The 13,732-nt window shown below is 44.4% G+C and overlaps 1 protein-coding gene across 1 annotated transcript in view; it reads right to left on the bottom strand.

Moving 5' to 3' along the window:
• SAMD10 (sterile alpha motif domain containing 10) overlaps window positions 1–11,010 on the bottom strand; it is a 223,044-nt gene extending 212,034 nt beyond the window's left edge. The window contains exon 1 of the mRNA XM_044296617.1: window positions 10,914–11,010. Coding sequence (XP_044152552.1) covers window positions 10,914–10,989 — 76 coding nt within the window. The 5' untranslated portion in view covers window positions 10,990–11,010. The remainder of the gene's footprint in view (window positions 1–10,913) is intronic.
• Window positions 11,011–13,732: the final 2,722 nt, after the last annotated feature.

The raw sequence follows: 13,732 nt of genomic DNA on the forward strand, positions 1-13,732 counted from the left end.
CCGAGTGTTCCGGCAAAACGGATCCGGCATTGCAGTCTGCACATGCTCAGACCGCAAGAAATTTGAAAAAAATTAATGCCGGATCCGTTTTTCCGGATGACAGCGGAGAGACCGATCCGGCATCTCAATGCATTTGTCAGGATCCTGATCCATCTGACAAATGCCATCAGTTTGCATACGTTTTGACGGACCTGGCAGGCAGTTCTGGCGACGGAACTCCCTGCCGGAATCCTCTGCCGCAAGTGTGAAAGTACCCTTAGGCAACTTTCACACTTGCATTGTTAATTCCCCTACTGATATTCGGCAGATGATCTCAATATCGGAAATTAAACGGCTCCGTTTTGATTTTGCACATCAGGATGCATCCGTTCCGTTAGGATGCGGTTGGGTGATATAAAAATGGAAAAAAACGGATCCGCCACCTGAAGGAGAGACAGCATGATATGAGCGCTTCTCTCTTCTCGTTCTAGCGATTGGTGGAGGTCTCAACGCTCAGACCCCCACCAATCAAAACCTTTGATATGTATCTAAGACATAAACATTTTTTTTGAAAACTCAGTGACCCTTTCAGAAAATGCATAGCAGTTTTTGCCCACGGGGTATACTGCCACTATGTGTGAACCAAGCTTATGGCCTAAATCACACAACCATATTTTTTTCTGCATCCAATCCGCATTTTTTGTGGGCTGGATGCAGTCCCATTCATTTTAATGGAGTCACAATAATGCCGCACACTGTATGCATATCCATCCCTTAAAAAAAATAGAAGATGTCCTATTCTTGTCCATAGGCATTTTGACAATGGGGCCCGGTCAGCATAGTTTGACAGGGCTCAGGCAGCCGTGCCTGTATTGCGGCCTGCATACAGTGGGTCTGCAATATATGGGCACTGGCTGTGTGCACACCGTATCACGGATGCGTACCCATTCACTTGAATGGGTCCACAATCCGGGAGATATGGTGCGGTGCAGAACCGAGGCACAGATCGGAAGCCCACGGAAGCAGTCCTTCCGTGGGTTCTCTGTTGGTGCCTCCGCACCGCAAAAAAGTAGTGCATCAAGTGAATGTGTCCGCAGTTCGCAGACGGCAAGCACACTGCATGCAGTATTTTTTTGTTCCTTCTAAAAAAAATGGATTTCAGACAGAAATGGCTCAAACAGATGCCACATGAGCATAACTGATGCACAGGATCCGTTTTTTTTACTCTCCCTAGGGCCAGTTTCAGACGTGCGAGTTAACTACAAGAAACACGCTCTGTGTGGGATTGTGATTTACCGTTCTGAACTCTGCTCTTGTAACTGGACCTAAGTGCATTATAATGATTTATAATACTGTGTGCCCCTGTTGGACATCAGCTGTAAAGAATTGTACTGACATAATGCCATCAGTACAATTCATTACAGATTATGTCAGACAGGCAGGGCCGGCTCCAGGTTTATATGGGCCTAGTGGGCCCTCTTGAGGCATTTTTGTACATTTACATGTCACTCTGTGGCTCCCACACGGTACAATGACCACCAGTGGCTCCTATATAGTATAATGACCACTAGTAGCCCATCACACAGTATAATAACCCCCCAATGCCCCCAAACAGTATAATGACCCCCCAGTGGCACCACACACAGTGTAATGACCCCACAGTGGCCCTCCATTCAGAATAATAACCCCCAGTCGCCCCCCATTCAGAATAATGATTCCTAGTGGCCCCCACACTGGGGGTTATACTGTATGCAGGGGGCACTGGGGGTCATTATACTGTATGGTGGTCACCGGGGGTCATTATTTTGAATGGGGGCTCTGGTGGTCATCATACTGAATGGAGGGTCATTGGGGATTATTATACTAAATGGGGGGCACTGGGGGTCATTATACTATGTAAGGGGCCCTCACAGTGTAATGACCCCCCCCAGTGGCCCCCTCACATACCTATCTTTGCTGGAGCGCAGGGGAGCCGGCGGTCTTGTCATTTACTAACCGCAGCTCCCTGCGCTCCTTCTCTCCTCAGGCCCGCTGCAGCAGTGAGACACACGTCATGACGCCACCCCTGGGCCGGGCCTGGAGGAGAGAAGGAGCTGTGCAGTGATGTAGCTAGAACTGACTGGGCCCCACAGAAAATTTTTGTAAGCCCCCGCCACCCCAGTGGGTTCACATCACGTTTTTCCTATTGGTTTGATGTATACAAATGTGCAGCACTCCCTATTTTTGTATCCTGCAGAGTCCATTAAAAAAATGCATACGTTAAAGTATATGTTTTTTGTACAATAATACTGTATGGTGAACGGACGGCACTGGACGGCATCAGTCTGAGGCATCTGTTAACGTATGCATTAAATGGATGGCAAAAATGGGATGTGAACCCAGCCTTAGTGTTAGAATAAGCACCAGTACAAATCGAAACAGCGTGGCGGAGAGGGGAGGCTGCCATGTACTGACAGGTCGCTACCTGGTCCTGGTGGTCAGGGATGAGGACTGTGTTTCCCAAGGATCATTTTCTACTGGGAAATACAGGGCACAGTATAATACACTAGAATCTATATACTATAAAGATATTAGCCCTACCCCCTAATAATAATACAATTAGTGGATCATTTATTATATAGAAATATGTCTATATTAGGTGTATTTTTGACACAGATTGTGGCGCAAAGGTCCTTAGCACCCGCTCATGCCAAGTCTAAAAAAGGTGGCGTGGGCAGGGAAAGGGATACAGTTATGGCCATACAGTTATTTGATAACACCGCCATACAGTGACCGGATAACAACACCATACAGTAACCCGATAAAAGGGTATAAAAGGGCACAGTACAGGGAATAACTAGGGGCACTGTACAGGGTGTGGTAAGAGGGCACAATGCAGGGTATAAGGGGGCACAGTACGGGGTGAGGGGCACAGTTACATGACCATGTGACGTTAGAAGGTCCTTATGGTGAATGCGGTTCAGACGACACCATAATGAGAGGCAGAGGAGTGAGACAGGGGCCTGGGGCCCTGGATGGACAGGAGGGGTGAACACAGCAAGTAGGTGGAAGGGCTCTGAGGGGGATTCATACAAGAAGTAGGGGCAGGAGGTCTGTGCAGGGCAGCAATAGGAGATTGGAGGGTGGAACAGGAGCTCTGGATACATGAGGGAGGAAAGGAGACAGAAGGGGCTCCATGAGGATGAGATAGGACAGGATATGGGGGGAGGGGGGCAGGTGTCATGGAGGCAAACTGCTTAATGAAGCAGTACGACAACTCCTGTCCCACAGAGAAGAGACAGACTCACTGACAAACTCTTGTCTGAAGCTGGTAAGGTAACCTGCTGCTCTGCTTAATGGAGTGGAGAGGGGGCGTGTCTGAATCTCTGCAGCAGCCAGCCTCATGTGACTCAGAGGGCCCACCAGAGGGGTACTGCGTATGTGAAATCACAGTAATGAGTGGGCCCATAGCAGCTCAGTGGGCCCCCTCAGGAGCAGTGGGCCCCAGCATTTGCCCGACTTTGCAAGGTGCTGATGCAGGCCCTGCAGACAGGGACACACTGCATTATAATGCAGTGAGGTCCAGTTACAAGAGCAGAGTTTAGGACGGGAAATCATGCTTTCACACAGAGCATGTTTCTTGCAGTCAACTCGCTCATCTGAAACTGGCCTAATGGTCATTTTCCATGGACCGATATTGTGCAAATTATCAGGGATGAGAATTCATAGAAACACTCGTTACCGATAATTGGCCTGTGTAAAAGGTGCCGCCAATCACCTAATGGATGAGCAAACACTTGCTCGCTTTCTCCATTCCTGATATTTGCCTGCTAAGCTAATGCGTGTAAAAGGATATTTATATTAAGTGGCGTTTTCATTTGCTCATATTTTAAGTTATAAAGTACAATATCATTGCATGAGCAGAATGTGCTGTATGGCAGTATTACTTGAGCAATGCATGAATCTATAATTTTAACAATTGTCTAATTTGAGCACAGTATTAGGGCTTGTTCACACGACCGTGCCGTTTTTTGCGGTCTGCAAATTGCGGATCTGCAAAAAATGGATGCCGACCGTGTGCCTTCCGGAAATTTGCGGAACGGAACAGGAGGCCCATTATAGAAATGCCTATGCTTGTCCGCAAAACAGACAAGAATAGGACAGGACTCATAATTTTTGCGGGGCCACGGGACAGAGCAATGGATTCGGACAGCACACAGAGTGCTGTCAGCATATTTTGCGGACCCATTGAAATGAATGGTTCCGTATACGAACCGTAAGAGGAACGCGCAGAAAACGGCCCGTATACGGAACGCAAAATACATTCGTGTGAACGAGCCCTTATTTTGCAGTGCTATGGCATTATTACTGATACACTATATGTTAGTACAATCAGTGTGCTATGCACTGGTGTTATTTTAACACTACAGTCGTGGCCAAAAGTTTTGAGAATTACATAAATATTGGAAATTGGAAAAGTTGCTGCTTAAGTTTTTATAATAGCAATTTGCATATACTCCAGAATGTTATGAAGAGTGATCAGATGAATTGCATAGTACTTCTTTGCCATAAAAATTTACTTAATCCCCAAAAAACTTTCCACTGCATTTCATTGCTGTCATTAAAGGACCTGCTGAGATCATTTCAGTAATCGTCTTGTTAACTCAGGTAAGAATGTTGACGAGCACAAGGCTGGAGATCATTATGTCAGGCTTATTGGGTTAAAATGGCAGACTTGACCTGTTAAAAGGAGGGTGATGCTTGAAATCATTGTTCTTCCATTGTTAACCATGGTGACCTGCAAAGAAACGCATGCAGCCATCATTGCGTTGCATAAAAATGGCTTCACAGGCAAGGATATTGTGGCTACTAAGATTGCAGAAAGTCCAGCAAGCGCCAGGATCGTCTCCTAAAGAGGATTCAGCTGCGGGATCGGAGTGCCACCAGCATTTTCCAGCACGATGGAGCACCGTGCCATAAGGCAAAAGTGATAACTAAGTGGCTCGGGGACCAAAACATTGACATTTTGGGTCCATGGCCTGGAAACTCCCCAGATCTTAATCCCATTGAGAACTTGTGGTCAATCCTCAAGAGGCGGGTGGACAAACAAAAACCCACTAATTCTGACAAACTCCAAGAAGTGATTATGAAAGAATGGGTTGCTATCAGTCAGGAATTGGCCCAGAAGTTGATTGAGAGCATGCCCAGTCGAATTGCATGCCCAGTCAAAGAAGGGCCAACACTGCAAATACTGACTCTTTGCATAAATGTCATGTAATTGTCGATAAAAGCCTTTGAAACGTATGAAGTGCGTGTAATTATATTTCACTACATCACAGAAACAACTGAAACAAAGATCTAAAAGCAGTTTAGCAGCAAACTTTGTGAAAACGAATATTTGTGTCGTTCTCAAAACTTTTGGCCACGACTGTACATGGAAGACTTAGGCTGGGTTCACACGGGTGTGACGGATTTGTTCAGGATACGTCCCGGGTGAATTGCGGCAAACCCGCGCGAGTAGGTACCCAATTGCAGTCAGTTTTGACTGCGATTGCTTTCCGTTGTTCAGTTTTTATCGCGCGGGTGCAATGCGCTTTGGTACCAAGGCCCGAACTTCTTCACTGAAGTTCAGGTTTGGGTTCAAGGTTGTGTAGATGTAATTATTTTCCCTTATAACATGGTTATAAGGGAAAATATAGCATTCTTTAATACAGAATGCTTAGTAGAAGGTCAATTGAGGGTTATAAAATAAAAAATAATTAACTCACCTTCCCCTGGTGGTGATGGACCATGTGATTGGACCATGTGATGTGACGTCACCACAGGTCCTTTAGCCGGCAGCTCATGATTAAAGGAGTAAGGAGATCGGCAACTACGCGATCAAGAGGAGAAGGTGAGTTAATTATTTTATATTTTGTAACCCTCAATTGACCTTCTACTAAGCATTCTGTATTAAAGAATGCTATTATTTTCCGTTATAACCATGTTATAAGGTACAATAATACAGTGAATAGACTGTCATCTTAGCAACCATGCGTGAAACTCACACCGCATCCGCACTTGCTTGCGGATGCTTGCGATTTTCACTCAGCCCCATTCACTTCTATGGGGCCTGCGCTGCGTGATAAACGCACAATATAGAGCATGCTGCGATTTTCACACAACGCACAAGTGATGCGTGAAAATCACCGCTCATGTGCACAGCCCCATAGAAATGAATGGGTCTGGATTCAGTGCGGGTGCAATGTGTTCACCTCACGCATTGCACCCGTGCGGAAATCTCGCCCGTGTGAACTCAGCCTTATGCGCTGCAGGGTGGTATTATCTGAGATCGGTATGGTGGTAACAGTTATGCTGTGTATGCACTGTAGAGTGGTATAATTTCATCACTACAGCAGTATTATGTATTCATTGTATGGTGGTATTATTTGAGTACTGTATAGGGATATTATTTAAGCACCTTATGATGGTATTATATATGCACTGTGTGGCGGTATCATTTGAGCACTGTATAGATGTATTATTTTGGTGTGGCGTGATGCATCATATGTATCCATCCCTTGTATCCACTGGTTTGAAAAATGAGGTCACAAGTCTTCAAACATTACAAAATAATGTCTTAACAGTTCCGATTGGTGTGAAATGATTTAACATTAGCAACAAGAAAAAAAAGTGTCAATGCTGCATTTCACATAGAAAGAGTGGCTGCTGGGCCCTAGTGCTGGAACATTGATTGTAAGGCTGCTTTCACAAAGGCCTCATGCACACGGCCGTTGTTTTGGTCTGCATCCGAGCTACCGTTTTGGCGGCTCGGATGCGGACACATTCACTTCAATGGGGCCGCAAAAGATGCGGACAGCACTCCGTGTGCCCCGTGAGGGGGCATGGTCGTGTGAATGCACCCTAATATGCATTACCCCTGAAAACCCCTAAACCCTTGATTGTATATTAATCTTGCAAAGCCGGTTGACAATATGACCATTGTTACATAATGTTTTAAATAATTATATATGTACAGCTGGTATAAGTTATACATCTTGTATATAGTGATATGGACCATGCTGGTATAATCTGGGTATCTCCTGTATAAAATTATATATGTACAGCTGGTGTACGTTATACATCTTCTTGTATATAGTGATATAGAACATGCTGGTATAACCTGGGCATCTCCTGTATATAATTATATATGTACAGCTGGTATATGTTATACATCTTCTTGTATATAGTGATATGGACCATGCTGGTATAACCTGGGCATCTTCTGTATAAAATTATATATGTACAGCTGGTATAGGTTACACATCTTCTTGTATATAGTGATATGGACCATGCTGGTATAACCTGGGTATCTCCTGTATATAATTATATATGTATAGCTGGAATAAGTTATACATCTTCTTGTATATACTGATATGGACCATGCTGGTATAACCTGGGCATCTTCTGTATATAATTATATATGTACAGCTGGTATTAGTTATACATCTTGTATATAGTGATATGGACCATGCTGGTATAACCTGGGCATCTTTTGTGTATAATTATATGTGTACAGCTGGTATAAGTTATACATCTTCTGGTATATAGTGATATGGACAATGTGGTTATAACCTGGGCATCTTCTGTCAGGAACTTCCACCAAGACGTCTAAATGCCAAATCCTTCCGTTGATCCCATATGATTGAATAACAAGTCAGATTTGCATTTTGGGAGACCAGAAATGCTAGGTGGAAACCAAAGTTGTGATGGCTGCCATATTGGTCAACACTGCTTCATGATACACTTGATTGAAGAACAGGCCCCCCTCTGCTATGGTCGCTGGCGAGTTTGCATGGGATACCTTCACAGGCAGCATAGACGAGGGCGGGCGGCCTTCTGCATGTCCCTGGCAACGATGCACTGACTGGGTTGGGATTGGGAGGAGCTCCACCGTCACTGTGATCACTGGGGCGTGTTAGTTTGTGATCATGTGACTAGCGACGGACATGTGAGCACATGGCCCCTCCTCCCCGGACATGCGCACTGGCTGCCGAGGGACGCGCTGGAAGCGGGCATCATGAAGGTATGTGTGTGGCTGGATCTTATGTTTTATATGGGTGACCACCATGATACATAGTGAGCTATTTAATGAATCTGTAATTTGCCACAGCCGTGAGAGTATCATTCATTGGACTGTATACATAGGAGCCTTTATGGATCTAGGACTCCAGGCAGGCTGCTGCATTCCGGATGACCGTGAGATCTGGTGAGTGCGACGCCACACTCCAATTTTTTGCATATTGGTCAACTTGTCAGTAAACTTTCCCTGAGAAAACTAAAGCAATAGATAGAGTTTTGGTTAATGGGTCTGTTTTATTTTAAGGGCTCCGGCCTAGATCCTAAAGGCCCTTTTAAAGTAATAGGATACAATATGAATTTTTTGGAGGGATGAGCTTTAGCTCATACATATTTCATAGCCCCAGCCTCTAAACCTATATGCCTATCCCTGTCCCTTTTCTCCAACCCATTAACTGGCTGTGGACCGCTGGGAAGTACTCCAGCTGTGTGTTTTTGTGGAAGGCTGAACGAGACCTGCGGACCAGAGATAAGCGAAGGGAATTTCCTGCCAGCTTCCGCCTCTCTGGACCTCTCGCTCCCATCTCCAACTTCCCGACTCGTAGCAGGGCTGAGAGCTTCCTGTTTGCACAGATTCCCGCACATTAAAACATGTAGCTGAGGGCATTGTGTTGCCCGGGCTGGTGTGACTTGAGTTAACCCTTTTGTAGGACACCTCTTTAGGATAATCCTTCGTCAGCTCTTGCCGTAGCGTACTGGTTAAAATTCTGAAAGTATGACGTGTCCCTCGTAATGTCATGAATTTATTTTCACTTGGCGTCATTGAATCACTTCCCAGTCATTTCCTGGTTATATCTGTTTCTAGGTTAGTTGGGTGACAGCCAATATGGCTTCCAGTACAGGTCCCACAGGAGGGTTGTCACCAAGTGTCCCAAGGATGTATCACTACATAACTAAGAGCACTTTCTTCTCAGGGTGCTAGGAAAGTTTGGTGACAATCTTGCAATGGAGACTATATTGGTTGCCATCCAGCTTTCTTACAAACAAGCTAAAAAAATTGCATTCTCTTTTCAAATCTGATTGTTACATCCCTTCCTACCCTCAAAAATTGGTTGAGAAATAACCAGAAATAATATCTGGTCACAGATGAGTTAATCCCTAAGCAGTTCTTATTCTGGCTCTAGAACCACATTTCATAGGTTTAGAACCTTTATTCATGGTTTTAGTGCTGTGTTCCCTAAATGTAGGAGGAAAACATCTCTTCATTCTAGGAACTCAATCTCTTGGATGTAGTACTTTGTCTATTGGCTCATTAAATTTTGGTAAGAAGTCTATTGGCTCTAGAAACATGTCTTCCGAGGTCTAGGAATATAACTGTAGACTCTATGTACACATCTCTTGAATCTAAGAACACTTTCCCTAGGACCAGAATTAATATCTTGACTGTAGGACTGTATATGTTGGCTCTAGTTTTCTTGGTTGCAGAAACATTTCTCATGGGCCTAGGACCATATCTCTTGACTGGGCAGTAGGAACATGTTTCTTGGCTCTAGGACCATACTGTATGACTTGACTTTAGCACCATGTCTGTTGATCTTAGCCCCACTTCTTCTGGCTCTAGGAACCCTCTTGCTCTAGAACCATATTTCTTGGTTGTATCGCTACTCAACTCTAGGAACATGCCTCTACTCTAGGACTATCTTTTGTGGAGAATGTGTATTTCTATAGAGTTACACTTATCTCCTTGCTGTAGGACCACATCTCCTGGCTGTGGGAAAGATAATCTAAACACATAAAATGTAATGGTTCGTTTAATGTTCAAAGCAGCAGAACTAATGAGCAGTGTGGTTCCACTTGAGATGGCAGCTAGTCCCGGCATTGAGCCCCCTCCTCCACTAAGAAAAATCAATAAGAAAGCTGTAGAATTGGTAATGGCTCCACAAGCTCCTACTGCTGGTGATTGGGTTAAATCCTCAGCTCATGCCAAGATTCCCTCTGTGAGATATGATGTTTGTCTGGGCAATGGAGAGTAGCTGGCGGAAGCATAATGACTGCAGAGATAAGCAGGACTAGGAAGCTGGGTGCAAACAGGTGACATGGAGGAGACGGTAGACATGAGAAATCTTAGGCTTCTAGGATGTCAGAATAACAAGTCAGGTGCTTGCATTACCTACATGACAACCTAGAAAAAACAACCACTTCAGCAAACAGACCCCCTGACACACTCTGTGCTGCTGGTGGGAGCTGGTATAAAGATTTTCTTTTATATAGTGATATGTATTATGCTATGTTTTTTTTTCTTCTGTAAATAAATATATATGTACAGCTGGTTTAAGTTATACATCTTCTTGTATATAGTGATATGGACCATGCTGGTATAACCTGGGCATCTTCTGTATATAATTATATATGTACAGCTGGTATGAGTTATACATCTTGTATATAGTGATATGGACCATACTGGTATAACCTGGGTATCTTCTTTATATAATTATATATGTACAGCTGGTATAAGTTATATATCTTCTTCTATATAGTGGCATGGACCATGCTGGTATAATCTGGGTATCTTCTGTATATAATTCTATATGTACAGCTGGTATAAGTTATATATCTTCTTCTATATAGTGGCATGGACCATGCTGGTATAACCTGGGTATCTTCTGTATATAAATATATATGTATGGCTGGTATAAGTTATACATCATCTTGTTTGGGCATGGTCTGGATTTAGTCCATAGCTGCATATAATCACAGCAGTTATTACATAGATGATGTTATCAATATTACAAAATAATGAGAGTGAGAATATGGGATATTTCTCTTCTCTCCTCTTATATACTGAACAAAATTAACCATTTCACTGCTGCTTCTGTCAACCACTATAACCTACTTACCCAGATGCCTCTTCTTGGTCAGAGAAGGGTTAACCTTAACTGTTACCAAAACAAAACGAAGAAAAAAAAATCCCATTATTGAGAACAGGAAAATGGTCCGGATTCCACCTCTCCCGCAACAATAATGTGAATTTCATTTCAAGCCAAAATGAATGTCATTTGCTGAATCCCCCCTCCATGTGTCCTCAGGGGGCTTCCCCAAATGCAGACATGGGGTGTGTGGGTTTTTCTTTAGGGGGAGGGCGTTTTTATTCGATTCCTAAAACTAAATTTTCATCTCTTTTTGGTGTTTTGCTGTTTGCTTCCAATTAGTTGAAAGTCTGTTTTTACTTATTATACTTATAAAATGAATCAGAAACAGAGATGTATGAAAATAAATGAGCAGCAGGAGGAGGATGGGCAAGTCTAGTGTGAAGCAGCTCTGTGGCACCCTTAGGTTGGGTTGCCATTCAGCCTTGACTATTAAAGGGCAAGTTTCCCGGAGTTTGCTATTTTGAAGAGGCAGCTAACGGGCTTCAGTAGTCTCTGAATGCCCTCTATTAGCCAGAACAAAAACTTCAATGATTGGGTCTGAGTGCCAGCGGGTCTGTGAATTACATAGACATCCATTACAGCCATTGATTTCTTTGAGTACCATGCAATGATTTTCTTTTACTGCTGATCTTTCCATATACATCTATGACCCCCACATGTCACATGGGCATCTGTGTGGTGTCACTGGAACAGAACATGACTGCAGCCATATTGTTTATGGTCACAGAAATTTACAGTTAACTAAGGCTAGTTTCACACTAGCGGCAGCCTTCTCCGGCAGGTTGTTCCCGCGGGGGAACAGCCTGCCGGATCTGTGCTGCCGCTAGTGCACCATGCCATCGGAAGTCCGCTCCGGCTCCGTTGACTAGTTTTATTCCGGCCGCCTCTCGGCATGTTTGCCATGCTGCGGCCGGACCTCTGTCCCACCCCCATTATAGTCAATGGGGCAGGAGCGGACTTCCGGCAGCACGGATCGGGCAGGCTGTTCCCCCGCCGGAACAGCCTGCCGGAGAAGTCTGCTGCTAGTGTGAAATTAGCCTAAGCTAGTTATTAGGGCTACAATAAAGGAGTTTTCTTGAATTTCTATATCAGTGACCTTTCCTCCAGAATAAGTTAGCAATATCTGATTGGTGTCGTGCGACTTCTGGTACCCCCACCAATCAGCTGTTTGAGGAGTGAGCGCTGCAGCCTCCTCACAGCTTACCAAACACAGCACTGTACATTGCATAGGAGTTGTGCTTGGTATTGCAAGCTGCGTCTAGGTCATGTGATCGATGAACGTAATGTAATTGGCCTAATAAGAGGCCACCGGAGTGCCAAAGCCTCTTCAAATATCGTTGGGCATGCCGAGAGTCTGATCCCCACAGATTAGATATTGATAACCTCCTGAGGATAGGTCATCAACATTTGAATCCTGAAAAAAACCCTTTAAATATGCCCAACACCTCTGTGCTCAAGTAGCGGCCTTGGTAGAGGGCAGAGATCACCAACAAATCCATACACTCTAAGGAGCCTATGGCTCTTTTCTGCCTGGTATATAAATACAATGCCAGTCAGTGTCGGGTTTTAATGCAATTCATTGGATTGCTGGAATATCTAGATCCTCTACATCAGGGATGCCCAACTTGCGGCTCTCCAGCTGCTGCAAAACTACAACTTTCATCATATCTGGACAGCCTACAGCTATTAGCGCATGTTGGGAGTTGTAGTTTTGCAGCGGCGGGAGGGCCGCAGGTTGGGCATCCTTGCTCTACATGATCAACAATTGCTTGGTCTCGACCACAAAATATAACCATTACTGGGAGCTTGGCAGTTGTCTCCCAACTTTCTACAGAACCTGAATGGTGAAGTTAAGTTCCTTAACAATTGCAGACTTATTTGCTCTTCAGGGTTTATGTAAAGCTGAGTGATAGCCCTTACTGGTAATGTTTGGGAATTCCTGCCCTAGTTCTGTAATAGGCTCTGATAAGTCTCTGGGCTGTGACACATGCAGAGACATGCACCATTCCCACATGTAACATAAAGGCGGCTCTGTGGTTAGCCTGCTACACAGTTTTGGCAGAGTGCCTTCCCACCTCACCCCCCAGATTCAGCCGCTGTGGAGCCGGCCCACACATGGCTGAACTTTTAGTAATGAGGAATGGCGACACTGAAGCTGGAAATAAAGTATTTAATTAGCAAAGGAGTTGGGGATGGGTAGATGGAAAGGGTAGACTAGGGGGTCACATTGGGAGTGGGGTAAGAGTTGTCAGGAGAAGGCAATTTTGTTAGAGAAAGAGGTGATGTGTCTTAGGAATAATTTAGAGGCTCAGTACTGCTGAATTAGTAGAGGGGTACTACTAATAATGGGGTGCACTGTCAGTGGGAGGGGAGGCTGTACCTTGTCAATGGGTGAATAATGAAGACAAATATCTTCAGATTCTGGTACTTTACAGATGTTAGCACCTTCCAGGACTTCAGCTGTTGTGTAACTACTCCCAGCATGATCCATTCCATCGTATGGGAGTTCCAAGAACAGCTGAGCAGGAGAGCATGCTAGAAGTTGTAGTTTCACAACAGCTAGTGTGCCGGAGTTTGCTGATCCCTGTGGTACACTAGTATGTCGTCCATAAGGACATCAAATCATATGATCACTGTGCTCAAATCTGAAAATGAATCACATTTTGTAAATGGAGCTTAAAGTGGACCTTTCGCCACTCCTCACATTCCTGTTTTAATAGCTTCATGCATTCCCCATGTTATAACAATTCTGGAGCGTCTATTCTTATGGCTCTATGTTGTGCCGT

The sequence above is a fragment of the Bufo gargarizans genome, chromosome 6, assembly GCF_014858855.1.
Source record: "Bufo gargarizans isolate SCDJY-AF-19 chromosome 6, ASM1485885v1, whole genome shotgun sequence".
NCBI classification, from domain to species: domain Eukaryota; kingdom Metazoa; phylum Chordata; class Amphibia; order Anura; family Bufonidae; genus Bufo; species Bufo gargarizans.